The 19007-nt window shown below is 44.9% G+C and overlaps 1 protein-coding gene across 4 annotated transcripts in view; it reads left to right on the top strand.

The window, feature by feature from the left end:
* The window catches only part of KLHL3 (kelch like family member 3), a 116782-nt gene that overhangs the window by 64365 nt on the left and 33410 nt on the right, over positions 1-19007 (top strand). For all 4 annotated transcript variants that reach the window (XM_059917156.1, XM_059917155.1, XM_059917157.1 and 1 more), the window contains 3 exons: positions 1069-1178; positions 13769-13885; positions 17547-17696. In XM_059917156.1, the coding sequence (XP_059773139.1) occupies positions 1069-1178; positions 13769-13885; positions 17547-17696 (377 nt within the window). The remainder of the gene's footprint in view (positions 1-1068; positions 1179-13768; positions 13886-17546; positions 17697-19007) is intronic.

The following is a 19007-nucleotide window of genomic DNA, read 5'->3' as shown; positions in this document are numbered from 1 at the left end:
AACCGAGGAAGGAGCAAGGTCTGGGGCAAATGACAAAGGACGCTGTGACCTCCAGAGTCTGCTACACCAGGAATTGTCAGCCCTTGGGCTGGTTCACCTTCAAGGCGCTTGCAAAACACGTTCTCAGTTCCTCTCTCACCAGAGCATGGGAGGGAGTGAGACGTGGTTTTTACCTCCACTGTACAGATGGGGATAATGAGACCCAGGGAGGTGATGCCATTGGCTCAAAGACACAACTCATAAATGGCAAAGCCGGGACTTGAATCTAGGTCCTTCTTTCTGAAGTGCATGCTCTTTCACTGGCAAATGCCTCTGTAATAGCCGGATGGCGGCCTGGGCGAATGTCAGGGTAGGAATTGTCCTTGGCATTTCCCTTGTGTGGTCCTCGGGCCTGTGAGTTTTATCTTGTTCTAGTTGTCCCCAAACTCCCCTCCGTCTTATAGCCTCTATAGGCTCAGCCGCTGTGGACTGTTCCCAGTGGTGGTGGTGCCAGCTGTGTTGGTGCCACACCTGGACAAAAGCTTAGTTGAGCCTTCTTGTGAACCAGATTCTCACTATAGCAGGCTTGACTTGGGCAAGATGGGATGAACCCTTCTGCCAGCCTTCTAATGTTGACTTCCTACCAGAACCCCAGAGACTTTGAGCGACACAGCAGTCCTGACCCACTTTTGTTTGGCTGAGCTGCAGGGGGCACCGTCTGCAACTCTGCCAGCCTGTGCCTTGAGGGGAAATGAGCTCAATTAAGTAGGCAGGCCCCTGTGAGGCTTCTCTGCAACACCATTATTAATCTCATGGAGCATGGAAAAAATATAACCTTGCATCTCTCTGCCCCATTTTCCTCTGTGATGATGTTCAGGACAGAGGGTCACACAGGGGGATGCCTTTGCTGCTGAATTAAGAGGCTGGTTTCCCTCCAGCCAGGATGTCTGCCTTTCTCTCTGCCTCCTGCCTCCCCCAGAGCTCCCAGGACTCTGCTCTGAATCCCACAGATTGTCATGGCCTTGGTTCATGGAAGGGCAGGAGTGTGTTATAACTTTGTTTTCTGAACTTCTGCTTTTTTTGGAACAGAGCAGCACTTTCCAGAGGTGATGCTGGGGGAAGAATTTCTTAGCCTAAGTCTGGACCAGGTGTGCAGCTTGATATCCAGTGACAAGCTGACCGTTTCTTCAGAAGAGAAGGTATGACATGGCCCTTCTTTGAAACAGGAGCCTCTCTCGTGAGGTGGTCATGGGAAGGACTTGTGGTTCAATGAGACCTTTTCTCTTTTTCAAATAAAAAAAAAGATCTTAATTTTTTGTCCCTTTTTTTTAAAAAAAAGGCTTTCTGGCCCACGACCACTACATTCACTTTATGGACCCTTTAAAGAAGGAGCAATGGTGATGATGATGATGGCGACAAAGCTGCCTCCATTTCTTAAACGTTTATAGTTTGCCAAACCCTGTGCTAAGTTCACTCAGCCTTCACCTCAGCCCTGTGAAGCAGGCATCGCCGTTGTCCTCACGTTACAGATGAGGAAACAGACTCAGAGGATTTAATTAGCTTGTTCAAGGTCACTCAGCTGGTTTACATGTCACCTGGTCTTAACCACAGTCCCACACGGCCTCTTGTGAGTATCACTGAGCATTTAAGCCAGAGCAGACCTTTGGGGAACATCTACTCCAATAGGGAATTGGAATTTTTACTGATGAGGAAACCGAGCCCCAGAGAGGGGATAGAAACTGCTGAAGGTCACACACAGTTTTTCGGTGGCCAAGCCAGGACTAGAACCCAGGTCTCCTGACCCCAGTCCCCTGACTCACTGACCGCGCACCTCTTCCTCTGTGCTAGAAGCTTGACTTCTGCCCCTGCTTTAGCTGACCTGTGACTGCTGATCTATCCTACTTCCCGGCCTTCCTTATCTCTGACCCTCTGCTAGGAATATTCTCTACTTCCCTCTTCATCTGGTTGAATTCCCAAACAGTTCAGATTTTTCTTCTACCAGGAAGAATTTCTTTACTCCAGGCGATTCAGTCTACTATACTGGAAATAACATACGCTTCCATGTTGGCCACTGGGGTCCAAATCTCATCTCTAGTATTTACAAATCAGTTATGTGACCTTGGGCAAGATATTTTGCTTTTCCATCTATTTCCTCATTTGTAAAGTGTGGGTAGTAATAGAACATGTTCCACAGGGTGGTTGTGGGGATTGAATGGGATAAGGCATATACAATGCCTAGTATAGTACCTGCTACCTAGTGGGTGCCTAGTCAGTGTTAGCTGAATTGATTATTGACTGTGCTTCTGGAATTAATCCCTTTTTCCTCTGGGATAACACTTAACCTTGTTCTGCTTTATATTGTAGTTAGTTCTGAGCTGGTCTTACCTCTTCTACTCACTTGTGAGTTCCCTGATGGTAGGGACCACACCTTACTCACCTCTGCATCCTCAGAGATGCTCAGTAAATGTTTCTTGAATTGTCCTAGTCCAATCTTAGCATCCAAGCTTGAGGCCCTTTCCTGAGGGAATATTCAAGGAAAAGCCCTTGAGAAGGATTTTATGTTGTAGATGAGACTGCATCCAAAGGTACATGTCCAGAGAATGGGTGTGAAATTCACAAGCCCCTGCCTGTTGTCCTGCAGAAGTTTCATCAAGAAGAAGAGCAGTTGTCAGTTGGAACTATGGGCTGTCCTGAGACTTCAGGGAGATCCCCAGAAGGTGACTGGCACAAGCTGGACCCTCCCGTAGGCTTAGGGAGGTCTCTGCTTCCATTAGCTGATGTGAAACAGCACCTCCAGGGGAAAGAATGCTTCTGGCCAGGCCACAGGCCCCTTCCTGCCCCAGCCTCAGAAATGGAGAGGCTTTCCTCGCTTCTTGCTAAGCTTGTGTACTTTCTTCTCTGGACTGTGCTACCAAATTGGCACAATTTGAAGGAATGAACCAGTCAATTGGCTCTGTGTATGTTGGGCTGTTGGCCAGTTTAGGGTCTGCTTGATCATGTCCTCAAGTGTAGTTTGAGAAAATGGAAGCAGGCACATAAGTAGCAGGAGTTGAATCAACTTAGGGTGTTGGATTGAGAGGGAGACCCTTCTATCTTAAATTCATCCTGGCCCATCCTTCCCTGAGATCATAGTAAGTTTTAGGTGAGGGCTTATCTATGCGTGCTGTGCCAGGACAGGGGTGGAGGTGGGTTGTCAGTAGGGAGAGGCATTATAGTGCCCTGGAAACCACTTGGGTTTTGGACTTGGGCAGAACTGGTTCCACACTCAGCTTGATGCTTACTGACTGTATGACCTTGAGAAGTCACTGGTTTCTTTGAACCATAATTTACTTACATGTAAAACTGAAATACTACGAGTGCCTCCCTTATAGAGTTGTCACGAGGATTAGAGATAATGGGTGAAAAAAAATCAAATACGGTGTTTGATAGATGCTCAATAAATGGCAGCTATCATTGTAATTATCACAGTTCTCTATTTGGAGGTACCAGTGATAATGGTAATGGTATTGATTTGCCATTGGTCATGGTGAAACAAATCATGGTGTTAATTGCATCTTTCCAGAAACAAAGAAACATGACAATAGATGTACACTCTTAAAACTTGTCTATAGTGACTTTCATTTATTCATATGCTTACATATGGGTTCCTCTTTCTGTAGAATCAGTTTGGAGTGTAGGTATTTTTCACATTATTGATTGTGTATCATGTTTGGTTCTCAGAAGTTATGTGTAACTTCAGAGTTATGTGATGCTTTTCAGAAAGTATATTACTCATGATCTTGAACCCTTTGGGATGTTTAAGGTTAGCTATGTAATTTTGAGTCTTATTAATGAATAGTGGGGTTTGGCCTGCATTTTCTCTTTGGCAAAACCCATATATTTTTTTTCCCCTTAATTGCTCACATATTGCTGGAAGTTAAATAGCTGGAAGCTTTTGACAATTAGATGTTTGTCATTTGAACGCTAGCCCTTAAGGCTTTGAAAATTCTGTGATCTGTTCCAAGAGGTTTGGTGATTTCTACTCCCTTTAATTACATTGCGTGTGATAGGCATAATCGCTTGCATGCACAATAGCTTTTTCTTGCAATATAGTGAAGTTTTTTGAGTGTATTTGAAGTAGTATCAGGGATCTTCATTTAAGTTAAAATCCAACTGATTTAATGTTAACATTTGCAGAAAACTCAATTGCGTCGGCAGTCAAATGACCTGTATTTAGCGAAATCTACACTTGAACCGCAGTATCAGTTATATTATGACTTACTTCTCTACCAGCAGCCCACAGGTTTCTTTCAACATATATTATAAAATGCAGCCAGGTTTCAGATGCATCTTAAAACTATGCATATTAAAATAGAGGAAATGTGGTATCTTACTATTAATGATGATTTTAAGTGTCTGTGGCTGGGCCCAGGCAGCTTGCTTGTTGGAAGTTTGAAAGTATAGGTTCTGCAGCCAGAAGAACTGAATTCAATCCTGGCCCACTACTTTAACAAGCTGAGTGATTGATCTTGGGCCAGTTATTTATCTCCTACCAGAATGTATACACCATGTATAGTCAGGAATTTTGACTACCTTATGGTTGCTGCTAGAGTGGTATCAGGTCCATGGTAGATACCAAAAAATATTTGTTGAAGGAATGAATAAAAGAACCTAAGTCTCAGTTTTCTCATCTGTGAAGGAGGGTAATGATAGTGTAGTATCTATCTTATAGAGCTGTTCTGAGGATGAAATGAGGTGATACATGTAACCATTGACTGGGGCCTTTCTCAAGGGGAAGCTCTTCCCGGGCCCCATATTGGTCTGGGTGGTTGGCGTGACCTGCGGCTCTGTGCCAGGCAGGAGCTGAGGGTGGTAGCTGTCTCTGTGTCACCAGCACCCCCAGCTCCACCTGGGCCTCTCCGAGGGCTCAGGTGCTGTTCTTCCTCCAAGAGCACTTGCTTTTGCCCACGACTCATCCCCTTCACTACGCTCAAGCTCCTTGAGGGCTGTGAGGGTACCTTAGCCATCTCTGTGTCACGCACAGTCCTGACACAGAGCCCTGGGAGGCACTAGGAGGTGCTCAGCAGACGTTCCCCGAGGGAATGAAGAGGCAGACTGGGGCCTGACTCTGCCTTGAGCCAGCTGATATTATGGGGATAATTTTAATATTTTTCCAGAGAATAAGGAGAAATGTGGGAACTAGAGGTCGGAGGGAGGCATGGATCTTTGCCATTTTTCCTCCATGTAGTTTTTGTTTAAAAATTCCTGTTATTTGAGAGAGGGCAAGTGGATGTGGTAGGAATCACAAAATCACTAGCTCTTTGGTTAGGACTTTCCTCCCCTCTCCCCTGCTCACCCCTGCCCAGTTAGAGGGAAAACACAGAGAAGCAAGCCCCTCCCAGGCACCTGATTCTTTCCTATGGGAGGTGTCGCAGGGTTAGAGCTAACCCTGTGAGCAGATAGCCTGTTTTTTGCATACCCTTTGCAGACCTGAAGTTCAGCTGTCACCATGGGCAGCCTCGTTGACCCAGGGGCAGGGTAAGCAACCTTCCAGGACAAACACACTGCAAGGAGAAGAGATATGACTCCTGAGTTCTACTGCAGTTTTGCCACTGAGTTGCTGGTTATTGGACTTTTCGGAATCTTTGCTTTCCTAGCTGATAAATGTCTTTCTACTTCTCAAGAATTCCATGCCTTCTTATGAAACACTATTGAGGCCTCTCAGAGTAAGAACTAACGGGGAAATGGCCACATGTTAGATACAGGTCAGGAAGAAATTGGTTGAGTTTCTTCAAAAAATTAGATTAGTGCCAAGTATGTGTTATAGCGAGAAGAACAGGTTAGTTTCTCTCTGCATGATCACATTTTTATGTACTTATATCTCCTAAAACTCTCATCAGGGGACAAATTCTGATATTTTATCTCCTGGAAGGGATTGGACCTTGTCTCCTGGGATCATTCGTGTTGCAGGTTCTCCTGTCTGAATTCCTAGCCTCTCCCACCAGCACCAGTGGTCGGTCTGGGGTGTGGGCAGGAGCTCCTCAGCCAGTAGGCTGGGCTTTAGTGCTTGCTGCTGAGGCATCATCCAGCGCCCAAGGAAGTACATCCTGTGCTTAGGCCGAGCTGTTGGCAGCCCCGCCACACTCTGAGGTCAGCATTCGAGTTGCCACATCCTCAGCCTGCAGACAATGATGTGGCCTGGGCCCCTGAGTCAGTGTTACTCTTCTTACTGCTCTCCTTTGGAGAGCGCAGTTCAGTAAGTGCCTATGACGGGAGTACCACCACGCTAGGACCAAAAATCTATCTTGGCTGATCACTGTGACTATTTCACACATCGTTGAAAAAAAGCTCAGAGTAAGTGAGCTTGGAGTAAGCTCAGAGACATGAGCAAATACAAAGTGCACGGCTCAACTTTTTACAAAGTGCAACACCCACAAAGCCAGCATCCAGATGAAGAAACGGAGCTCCAGGCCTTCCTTCCAGTCACTGCCCACCATCCCGAGAAGCCAAACTACTATTCTGACTTCGCAGTAGATCAGTTTTGCCAGTTTTTGAACTTTGTATAAATGGAATCCTGGTGTGTGCATGCTTTTGTGCCTGACTTCTTTTACCCAGCATACTGTTTTGCATATCATTTCTAATGCTTACAACAGCTCTCAAGGCCATTTGGAGAGGAGGAGACCAAGGCTTATTGACAATAGACTGCTCTGTGATTTGAAGCTGACTGTGTCTGCCACCCAGGCCCCTGGTCTTTATTAATGAACCCCCACCCCGATGGAGAGACCCTTACTCATTACTATTCAAGAGCTTGTTGGGAGTTCCCTGGTGGCCTAGTGGTTAGGTCTCTGGGCTTTCACTGCCATGGCCCGGGTTGAATCCCTGGTTGGGATCCCGTGAGCTGTTGGACCTTTCCCCTTGCCAGTAAAGGGCTCTCCCCTTTACTCAGTGTGCAGGAACATCTGGCTTGGCTGCCTCAGTAACTTAGGGGGTGGGGTAGAAGGATCGGGTTCATCTGGTATTTTCTAGCCAAGGCTTGTGCTTATGTTGGAGGTGTGAGCCGAGGACTATGAAATCCAATTTCCTCCATCTCCTTTCCACATAGCAACCTTGTAGCACTCAAGAAATTGGTTCTGGAACATGAAGCAGTGAGGAAATGATGCTATTTCTTTGTCTAAAAGTGAAACCGTAAGTGTGCCGTGTGGGCAGCCAATTATTTCATCGTGGGGCCCATGAAAAGTATTTTCATCTGAGTAGACATCACCCTGTCCCATGATTGAGGCCACAGGGTCTCTGCTTAGATTTTACAGACCAGGGGTTGACACAGTTTTCCTTTAAAGGGCCAGATAGTAAGTATTTTAGGCTTTGTGGGCCACAGAGTCCCAATTCAGCTCTGCTGTTGAAGTGTGAAAGCAGCCGTAGATGATTTGTCATGAGTGAGTGTGGCTGTGTTCCAAGGAAATTTTATTTACAAAAACAGGTGCATGTGGCCTGTTGGCTGAGGTTTGCCAGCTGGGTAGCTGCTGAGAATAACGGGTAAGAGCCTGAGCGCTGGAGATGGGCTGGTGTGGGCCCAGCCCTGCTGCTTTCTGGCTCTGGACTAGGATGAGTCAGTCAATAAGGGGCAGGAGTGTCTACTCAGTGGCCGTCAGGAGAGTCCATGGTTACAGTGTCTCTGGGGAGTGTGGCGCAGGGCCTGGCACAGCACGGACATGCACTGCTGCTGCCGCTACCTGTTGCCCCTTTGCCTTGCCCAGTCCTTTGATGGCAGGGGCCGTTGGGAGCGATTTTAGGCACATAGGCTAGTCGGAAGTTTATTTGCTTATTTTCCAAGCATGACGTCTAAATGAAAAAAAATACGCGGCCTTCTCTAGCTGCTGAGAAGGTCACCGTTGCTGCCGAGTGCTGTGGCTTTCACAGCTGAGTAGGTAAACAGTGCAACTGAGTGGAACCAGTTAGACAAGTCAAGCCAAAAATAAAGATAAGGTTAAATATCAACGTCATTACACTCAGCCTGCTTTGCAGCTTTTATAACAAAGACTAAGCTGGTTGACAGCGAAGGGCGTGATCAGTAAATCCTACCTACTCAAGGCCTTGCAGTTCATTCTTTGTGAAAGCTTCCTCAACCGGTCACCCGCTCTGTGCCTGGCACTGTGCTCGGTGGCAGGAAGTGCAGGGGCAGAGCTGGTACACTTCTCACGCTGCAAGCGTTACAGTCCAGTAAAGGGAAGTGGAAGGAAGTGTGGGTAACCACAGTGCAGGGCAGAACGGGACCATGGCTGCCCACCTCCTAACCCAGCAAAAGCAAGGAGTCTCCAGCATCCTTTGGTCTGTGGCCTGGCTCTGCCCTCCCCACCAAGATACCAGCCTCTGCTTCCCCAATCCTGCTGTCTGTTCCAGCCTGCTTACATGCTTATTCTGAACTCATTTGTCCATTCATTCATTAAAACATATTTGAGTGTGTGTTATGCACCAGCAAGTAAGACAAGGTCCCTGTTCTCAGGGATCTTAAGGGCTACTTGAAGAAACACACAACTGTTTACAAAATAATGTGATAAGGGTGAGACACATAGCTCTGTGACAGTTAATAATTTTAAAAAATGAACTAGGCAGGGAGGATTTCCATGGTGTGTGTGTGTGTCTATGTTTGTACACATATAGGTTATTTTATATAGAAATGGTAGCAAACTATACATACATACTGCTCCTTCCCTTCTGTTCCATTCCACTCAGCTCTCTTCCCTTCCCTTCCCTTTCTGATGGATTCCTTCCTGATATCTTGTTCAATCTGAGTATGCTCAGCCTGACTTAAGTATATGTTTAGGGAATAGGGCCAAAGCATTATTAACATATCAATACACACAAAAATACAGTTAGGGTAAGAAAAATTGGAGGTTTTTTACCCACCCCGGGAGATACAGCTTTCAACTTTGAATTTTGAAATTGTAAATTTTGTTGTAGGATTGAGATCAAATCGAGAAATTAATTGAGAACAATCAACGTTATACCACGTGGGAGATAGCTGACATACTCAAAATATCCAAATCAAGCACTGAAAATCATTTACACCAGTTTGGTTGTGTTCTTTCCTTCTCCCTTCCACTTTTTATTTTGAAAAATTCCAAACCTATACTAAAGCTGGAAAGAATGAACATTCATATACTCTTTACCTAGATTCACCACTTGTTAACGTTGTGCTTCACTTGCTTTCTCTTTCTCTCTCTATTTAATCTTTTATTTTGCTGAACCATTTGACAGTAAATTGCAGACATCATGACACTTTACCCCTAAGTATTTTAGCTTGCACCTCCTAAGAACAAGGAAATTCCCTTTTCTAGTCATAAACCATTATCATACCAAAGAAATGTAACACTGATACAATAATATTTTCTAATATCTAGTCAGCATTCAAATTTCCTAACAGTCTCAGAAAAAGTCTTTCATGGTTGTTTCTTTTTAATCCATGATTCAAACAAGGATCATGCCTCCCGTTTAGTTCTCATGTCTCTAAATCCCCTTAATCTAGAACTATCTCCCTGCCTTTTTTTTTTTTTTTAAGTGTTTTACATAATGCTAACAGTTTTGAAGAATCCAGGACACCTGTGTTGTAGAGTGTCCCACACATGGAGTTGTCTGATTGTTTCCTCACTATAAGATTCAGGTTAAACATTTTAGAAAGAATACTACCTAGGGGATGCTGTTTCCCTCTCATTAAATCACATTCAGGAATGTATTGGGTTGGCCAAAAGGTTCGTTCGGTTTTTTCCATAAGATGGCTCTAGTAGCACTTAGTTTTTGGTTTTCCTTTTTTTAAGACTTATTATTTATTTATTTTTAAAATTTATTTTTGGCTGCATCGGGTCTTGGTTGCGGCACATGGCATCTTTGTTGAGGCATGCGGGATCTTTCATTGCAGCATGTGGGCTCTTTGCTGCGGTGTGTGGGCTTCTCTCTAGTTGTGGCATGTGGGTTTTTTTCTCTCTCTAGTTGTGGCGCGTGGGCTCCAAGGTGCGTGGGCTCTGTAGTTGTGGCATTCGGGCTCCAGAGCCTGTGGGCTCTGTAGTTTGTGGCACACAGGCTCTCCAGTTGAGGCGCGCAAGCTCAGTAGCTGTGGCATGCAGGCTTAGTTGCCCTGCGGCATGTGGAATCTTAGTTCCCTGACCAGGGATCGAACTCGCATTCTCTGCATTGGAAGGCGGATTCTTTACCAATGGACCACCAGGGAAGTCCCACTTAGTTGTCTTTAACTTCATTTGAAACAACTTTGTTAGATTGTATTGTGACAGCTGTCATATTTGCATGCATTTAAAAAAAAAAGACATCAAAATTGGTGAATTTTTCTGTAACCATTTTAATATTGAAGATGGAAGGAAAAAAGCAACATTTTCAGCATATTATGCTTTCTTATTTCAAGAAAGGTAAAAACCAACTGAAATGCAAAAAAAGGTTTGTGCAGTGTATGAAGAAGGTGCTATGACTGATCGAACATGTCAAAAGTGGTTTGTGGGGCTTCCCTGGCGGCGCAGTGGTTGAGAATCCGCCTGCCAATGCAGGGTACATGGGTTCGAGCCCTGGTCTGGAAGATCCCACATGCCACGGAGCAACTGGGCCCGTGAGCCACAATTACTGAGCCTGCGCATCTGGAGCCTGTGCTCCGCAACAAGAGAGGCCGCGATAGTGAGAGGCCCGTGCACCGTGATGAAGAGTGGCCCCCACTTGCCACAACTGGAGAAAGCCCTCGCACAGAAACGAAGACCCAACACAGCCATAAATAAAAAAAAAAAAAAAAAAAAAAAGTGGTTTGTGAAGTTTTGTGCTGGAGATTTCTCACTTGGCGATGCTCCACAGTTGGGTAGACCAGTTGAAGTTGATAGCGATCACATCGAAACAATAATTGAGAACAATCAACATTGTATTTTGTGGGAGAGAGCTGACTTATTCAAATACCCAAATCAAGTGTTGAAAATCATTTGCACGAGCTTGGTTGTGTTCATCGCTTTGATGTTTGGGTTCCACATAAGTTAAGCGAAAAAAACCTTCTTGACCACATTTCTGCATGTGATTCTCCACTTCAATGTAATGAAAACGTTCTGTTTTTAAAGCAAATTGTGATGGGAGATGAAAAGCGGATACTGTACAATAATGTGGAACGGAAGAGATCATGGGGCAAGTGAAATGAACCACACCAAAGGCCGATCTTCATCCAAAGAAGGTGATGTTGTGTATATGGTGGGATTGGAAGAGAGTCCTCTATTATGAGCTCCTTCCGGAAAACCAAACAATTAATTCCCACAAGCACTGCTCCCAGTTAGACCAACTGAAAACAGCATTCAACGAAAAGCCTCCAGAATTAGTCACCAGAAAATGCATAATCTTCCATCAGGATAACGCAAGACCGCATGTTTCTTTGATGACCAGGCAAAAACTGTTACAGCTTGGCTGGCAAGTTCTGATTCATCAGCCGTATTCACCAGACATTGCACCTTCGGAATTCCATTTATTTAGGTCTTTACAAAATTCTCTTAATGGAAAAAAGTTCAATTTCCTGGAAGACTGTAAAAGGCACCTGGAACAGTTCTTTGCTCAAAAAGATACAAAGTTTTGGGAAGATGCAATTATGAAGTTGCCTGAAAAATGTCAGAAGGTAGTGGAACAAAACGGAGAATATGTTGTTCAATAAAGTTGTTGGTGAAAATGAAAAATGTGTCTTTTATTTTTACTTAAAAACCAAAGGCACTTTTTGGCTAACACAATAATATAAATTTGTCCTATTTATTAGTGGTGCTGACTTTGACCACTTGTTAAAGATGGTATCTGTCAGATATACCCGTTTGAAGCTCCCCCACTCTCCCCATGTAATGAATAAATAATCTGTCAGGTGGCACTTTGAGAACCGTGAATATCTTTTTTCCCAACAACTTTTCACCCAATGATTTCAGCATCTATGGGCGATCTTTGCTGAATCAGTTATTACATTGGTGGTTGCAAAACAATGTTTTTCTAATTCTGTCATCCCTTTTACCTTATTAAAAGGCCTTTCTCTGGGAAGAGCAGCCCTTCCCACACTTTTTAAAGTGTCCTTATAGACTCATGGATTCTTTTTTTATTCTTTGGGTTATGATTCATTACTATCCTTTTCTTTTAACTAAAAATATTTTAAATTGAGGTATGATTTACACACAGTGAAATGTATAGATATTAAGTGTAAAATTAAATTCATTTTGACAAATGCATATGCTTACATAGCTCCCGCCCTATCAAGATAAAGAACATATCCATTACCAAAAGAAGTTTCCTTTGGCCCCTTCCCAGTCAGTGCAGAACTGATTTCTTCATCATTCTTTTTGATGTTTAAATTGTCCCAAACGACGGCAATGAAAAAGCGCCATCTAGCTCGCTCTGTGTTCGTTGTGTCCCCCTTAATCTTTGAGCACTTTCTTGCTTTCTGGCACAAGAAAGTGTTTTGTCTTATTACTAGTTGTTATTGTTTTTATTGTTTTTTAACAGCTGAAAATATTCCATGGTATCGATACTAGTTTAATAATTTCTCCACCAGTGGATTTTGGATTGTTTCCTTTTTTATCCTGTTACGAAAACGCTGCTGCAAACATCTTGGAACACATATTCTTGCACCACTTTTGTGAATATTTTTATTGATTGGAGCTCTAGAAGTGATATTTCTAGGTCAAAGGTATGCACATTTGAATTTTTGATTGATATTGCCAAATTCTTCCTTCCCTTCTTAAGCCGTGTTAGTTAACTTTCCATTAACAGTGGTGGTTTCCCCGCTGTCTTACCAACATTGAAGTTTATGTGTCTCTGTGTATATGGTGGTGCAGAGATTGAATTTGAACTTAACCTTGAGTAAGGCAAACATCCAAACCATAGATTCCCCTTTTTGGTTCCAAGCCCCATTTTGATTTGTATAGAAATGAAATCTCTCCTCAAAGGAGAGGTTTGACCCAAGGAGAAATTTTTGCCATTTTCTGTCATTCAGTGTCACATTCACCATTACAGCCAGCTTTTTTTTTTTTTTTTTATAAATTTATTTATTTATTTATTTATGGCTGTGTTGGGTCTTTGTTTCTGTGCGAGGGCTTTCTCTTGTTGTGGCGAGCAGGGGCCACTCTTCATCGCGGTGTGCGGGCCTCTCACTATCGTGGCCTCTCTTGTTGCAGAGCACAGGCTCCAGATGCGCAGGCTCGGTAGTTTTTGGCTCACGGGCCCAGTTGCTCTGCGGCATGTGGGATCTTCCCAGACCAGGGCTCAAACCCGTGTTGCCTGCATTGGCAGGCAGATTCTCAACTACTGCGCCACCAGGGAAGCCCTACAGCCAGCTTTTGCAGAGGATATCTTTATTGTTTTTATCCTGCATTAAGTGAACATGGGAGATAGATGAAGAGACGGGGATGTGTGATGGGGATGATGACATTACCCCCAGGGCTTCTGGTCCTCTTAGACAGTCTTTGTAAAATTTGGTTCAGAGTTACTGCTCTGTATTTCTACCCTGAGGTAACTACTGGAATTGATTTTTGTTTTGCAATGAACCTTGATGATTCTGTGTTTGGGGTAGCAGGTTTTTCTTAGCGTACCTGTGTGTGTGTGAGAGAGAGAGAGAGCACTCTCTGATGTCAGATAGTAGACTTTGTGTTTTTGTTTTAAGTATTAAATTTAAAGGTGTTTAAATTAGCTTAAACACCTTTGTGGATGACTTGTAACTTTTCTTTCTTTTTTCAGGTTGAGGAAGTTGTTTGAAAGCTGTTTAAAGTTATTGTCTCTTTGCAAAAGTTACCTATGTTGATTTTCCTTACAGGTATTTGAAGCTGTGATTTCATGGATCAATTACGAGAAAGAAACCCGTTTGGAGCACATGGCAAAGCTGATGGAACACGTCCGTCTCCCTCTCTTACCAAGGGATTACCTTGTCCAGGTGAGTGCTGTGTGAAGAACCAAGCACTTCCCTGCTCACCCAGGCCTCCTAGGAGTAGCAGTGGGCAACCCCGGTTGTATGGAGTGGCGAGTTTCATGGGTCTTTTCTGTGGAGTGAGGGCACCAACCCACTGGGTTCAGTGTGAGGCATGGTAGTGTAAGGTTTAAGAGCATAGGTTTGAGAATGAGACACTTAGGTTTAGTTCCTCCTCTTCTATTTCTTAGCTTTAAGCCTCAGTTTCTTTTTCTCCAGAAGGGAAATTATACTAGAGCCCAGCAGGGTTGTTGTGAGGACCAGAGGAGTTGTAAGGATGCAGTTCAGGTGTTAGCATGGAGCTGGGGATAACACGTGTTCAACAGAAGTTATTAGCTGCTTTTGTTGTACAGGACTGAAGCAAGAAGGGTCATTTCCATCATGTTTCTATGTTCCTTTTTTGCCTTCGTGTTAGGCAACTTGGGGCCCAATTCAGGACTGTAAAAACCAGCTCTTCACAAGTGCCTGGAATACATACTGCATCTGCTTCCTCTAAAACATGGCGCCACATATTTTCTCATTTAATCCTTGTAACAACCCTGTGAGCAGAGGTTAAAATCCCCTTTTTACAAATGTGGGCTTTGAGGCTTATGGAGGTTGGGATTTATCTGGAGTCACCAGCTAGTAGGTGGCAGGGTCAGGATTCAAATCCAAGTCTGTCTGGCTCTAGAGCACCCACCTTCCCTAAGCAGGTGCCACCTTTAATACTTTCTCTTCTGTTTGTATATTACATGACTTAACTTTGTAGTGTCAATGGCATTAGATGTTTTCCAAGCAGGCAGAGGATAAAACTTAAATAGATAGATAACAAGTGCCAAGGCAGTAGGCCAGCCCTCAGCCGTCCTCAAGAAGTCTCTGCGAGGAATGGCAGATGTGAAGCCAGGATAAGAGGAGGTTCAGCAGCCCAGCAGCTGAGCTCTGTCACTTCTTGACCGTAAGACACTGGGCGAATCCTCAACCTTGCTAAGCCTCTGTCTTCTCATCTGGTGAAAATAGCCCCGGCCCTTATAGGGTCGTTTGGGGATAGAATGAGATGAACCACGTAAAGCCTACAACCCTGTGCTCAGTGATATCTCTGTTGTCTTCACGACCACTGCTACCGTTGGTAGTAGCGGGAGAGAGTATCCTTACCAACACTTATAAAGTCCTCAGCTTGTGATGCTGCTGTTGATCACAGGCCTCAGGAGTCAGTGGAATGTTCTCTGAATCTCTGAACCTTAGCCCTCTTCTCAGGGGCTGGGGCATATATTCTCAAGCCTTCATACGTGCCCTGCGTTTTACACTTTGGATGGCACCACTGCCACCTGGTGGCCGCACATCCTTCGTGTAGGAGAGGCCCCCACAGCAGAGGTACCGAACCCACCTGAGCTCCCCGTGTCAGAGCCAAACCTCCCACTATCCTGAGTGGGGCGTGACCACCAGTGAAGGCAGACACCTGGCCTCCAGCACAGTCTCACTTTCACAAGGAGGAAGGGCAGCTTGTGGACTTGGGTTCCGGAGAAAGCTAAAGGGGCTTTAGATACCCCTACGCACAACCTCCATCAGGTGCCCACAATGGAAACTTAATGAAGACTTTAGGAAATAGTTCCTGGGTTATTAGGGCAAGGTCAGGTTTAGATCTGGAGAAGAAGGAGGTCAGAGACAATGTGCATGAGAACTGTTGTGTGGGACATTTTTTTTTTTTTAAGGTTTTTTTTTTTTTTCCAGAACACCTCTGGAAGGAGATGTTTCATTAACACTCATTTGACCTTGAAATGTCAAACTAGTCTAACCACTGGGGATGGCTGATGGTAGAGGAGGAGGAGGAGAGAAAGGAAAGCTCTGGGCAGACCTGTACCAACACTGACTTCTGGCGGAGTTGTTTTGTTGTTGTTGTTGCTGTTTTCTTTTAATAGCTAACAGTTATTAGGCTTTTATTAAATATTTACAAATATTGTGCCAAGTGTATAACATGCCATATCTTATTTAAAAATTTGTCCTTGTGATAAAATATGTACAATATAAACTTCATCATTGTAACCATTTTAAGTGTACAGTTCAGTGGCATTAATTGCATTCACTGTGCTGTACAACCATCACCATACCCATTTCTAAAACTTTTTCATCATCCCAAATTGAAACTCTGTACCCATGAAATACTAACTCTCTCAGGGAGCTTTTCATTCAAGCCGAATGAGTTCTTTGGGAGAAGTAGCTATTCATGCATTTTTCCTTCTTCCCAAGCTTTTAAAGAGATCCTCTCCCACCCTTTTTAATTTTTAACTGACCCCAAACGTTTATGATTTGTCCCTACCTGCCTCAATCCCTCAGTAAGAGGGAAAAAAACCTTCCAAGAAAACGGAGTGTCCCTGGGGATCGTCTGTGGGGTAGGAGGTCCAGAGATAACAGAGGCGCTCTCACTGATCCTTCTTTTCCTGCCATCTCCAACACTGCCCAGCAGGTGATGGCCCTGGCCACGTTCCCATTCCTAGCTACAGGTGGGGGACCCAGGAGCGGCTCAGCCAGGCCTGTGCATGACAGCTTGAGGGCTGAGATAATTGAGGTGGGGAGGCCCTTCTCATTCTCTGACTGGACCTGAGGGCCTCTGGGTCAGAACCCTTGTCTTGTTCATCATTTTCTCCCTGGCGTCCAGCACTGAGCTGCCCAACCAGGAGACATTCAATCACTGTTAGCTGCTGAATGGAGCTGACCTTGCCAACAGCTCCCAAACAGTCCAGCAAAGAAGACATGAAGTAGCCTCCGAAGACCACACTACCCCTTACAGATATGCCATGTGGCAATCTGACCTGTGCCCAAGGGTGGAGATTTGAGAGTCAGGGTACCAGCATGGTTCACCCTTAGCTTTGCTTGTGAAATATTTAGGCCTACGCTTGCTGAGCACCTGCTTAAGTCCTTGGCTCTAGAATAAGGCATGAAGAAGCCACTGCCCCAGCTTAGATGGGGTCCAAGTGGAGGTCAGTTGGTGGGGCTTTTGTGCAGGACATTCTTTCTGCTCTGATACCACTGCTCCATTGGAGAGTGCCTCACTGGACACTTCTCCCTGAGGCTTGCACTGTAAGATAATGAATATGAATTCTTCTTCTTGAATATCACCTTATTATACCCAGTGCCTCCAAAGGTTGGCCGATGCATCCCACCATTTTCCTCTTTCCCTCCCTCTCCTTCTCTCAAATATCTGGCCATTTGCCTTAAACATTATAATACGTTCCAACCAGAAGGCATGTGGAAAGAAGCTTTAGGGACAATCAGCTGTCTTTGTTTTGCATAATCTCGTTAAGCCTATAAACAAGCAAACAAACACAACCTGTGAGGTTGTGGGGGACTTTAATATGCCCATCTTACATCTTACAGGTGAGGAAACTGAGGATCAGAGGAGTTAAGTGGTAGAGCTGGGATCTGTATCCCTGTCTGCTTGATGCCAGAGCTTAGTCACTTACTCCATTGTGCTCTTGAGATGCAGGAGGTGGGCACTAAGCTGTAACTCTGTGGACCTTTGTCTTAGGGTCTGAGATGGTGCGGTGTGGGAACGAATGAGTGTGAGAGTACAGGAATGACTCAGCCCAGGGAGATGGCTTGGGAAATGGGGCCGAGCTCTGCAGCAGGATCACCTATGGGTTATTACCTCTAGACAGTTGAAGAAGAAGCTTTGATAAAGAATAACAACACCTGTAAGGACTTCCTCATCGAGGCCATGAAATATCATCTGCTCCCTCTGGATCAGAGGCTCTTGATTAAAAACCCAAGGACCAAGCCCAGGACTCCAGTTAGCCTGCCCAAGGTAAGCCTCAGCCCAGTCACTGCCAAGAGTTGGAACTGTGATCTGGGAAAATGGCCTTGTACTCCTTTCTCCAAGTCTCTCCTCACCCATGGCTGCCCTGCATCTCGGTTGTATTTACCACCTAGGAGATGGAGTCTGCTGGTTCCTCGTGAATCTGCTGGTACCTCTGTCTTCCAGGGTCTTCCTTTCCTAAGGGTTTCAAGGTAACCTTCACTGTCACCAGGGAGGTTTGAGAATAACTCAGGTCTCTTTCTTCATCCCTTCCTGTTTTACACCATGGTTTGGGCTCTGTTTCTTTTGGAAGCAGAGGAGTAGCTGGGTGGGTCTTGACGTAGTGATGGCCACAGCAGTCCTCATTCTAGGCCATTCTTTGAGTCAGAACAGTCCTAGTATGGTTTCTCCCCTCACCACAGAGCCATAAAGGACAATTAGGGCTGCCAGAAAGGGAAAGGGGCCCTTAAGAAGTCCTACAGATAAGGAAGTGGGGGAAAGATATGGGGGAAATGAGAGCATGTGAGGGGGCAGCCAGGGGGAGGGAAGGATGAGCGTAGGAGGGGACACCACGATGGAGGGTCTGTGCTGGGTACTGGCGCGCTGGTTCCCTGCAAGTCCCCTCCCCTCCGTGGTCCTCAGGTTCCTCACCTGTAGAATGAAGGATGCTGCACTAGATGGTCTCTAAAGGCCTTTCTAGCTTGGCATTCGAGTCGTCTTTCCAGGATCCTAACGCGAAGTCTAGGGGGAGGTCCCAGCCAACCCAGGAGGAAGGGTAGAGGAGAGGAATGAGTCGTGTTGGCTCATCCACTACAAGTAAGCAGCACCCAGGGATTACCTAGGTCCTTGCCTTGTCCTTCTCTTCCTCTTTGCGGTTGGCTGCCTTACTCTTCGCCTGCTGCTTCCAGGAAGGGTTTCACGGGGCTAGAGAAGCATGTTGTCCAAGACCAGATATTTGGATTTTCCGAGGTTTGCTTCTCTCCACTCTGCTCTGTGACCCCAGATCATGGAGAACATAGTGGTTGCAATGTGAACAAAGGTTACAAATGTCCCAGATAATAATATAAGCAGCTGACATTTATTGAGTACTTACCGTGTGCCAAGCAGTGAGCTGAAGATATCGCATAGAAAGTAGAGGCATTTATCCTAGTTCAGGAAGGAGGAAACTGAGGGTCAGAGAGATTAAGTGACTTGCCCAAAGTCAACACAGCTAATGTGGTGGAACCAGGTTTTTTTTTTTGTTTTGTTTTAATAAATTTATTTATTTTATTTATTTATTTTTGGCTGCGTTGGGTCTTCATTGCTGCGCGCGGGCTTTCT

This window comes from Balaenoptera ricei, chromosome 3, assembly GCF_028023285.1.
Source record: "Balaenoptera ricei isolate mBalRic1 chromosome 3, mBalRic1.hap2, whole genome shotgun sequence".
Classification (NCBI taxonomy): Eukaryota; Metazoa; Chordata; class Mammalia; order Artiodactyla; family Balaenopteridae; genus Balaenoptera; species Balaenoptera ricei.
This window is presented reverse-complemented; position numbering and strand designations above follow the sequence as displayed.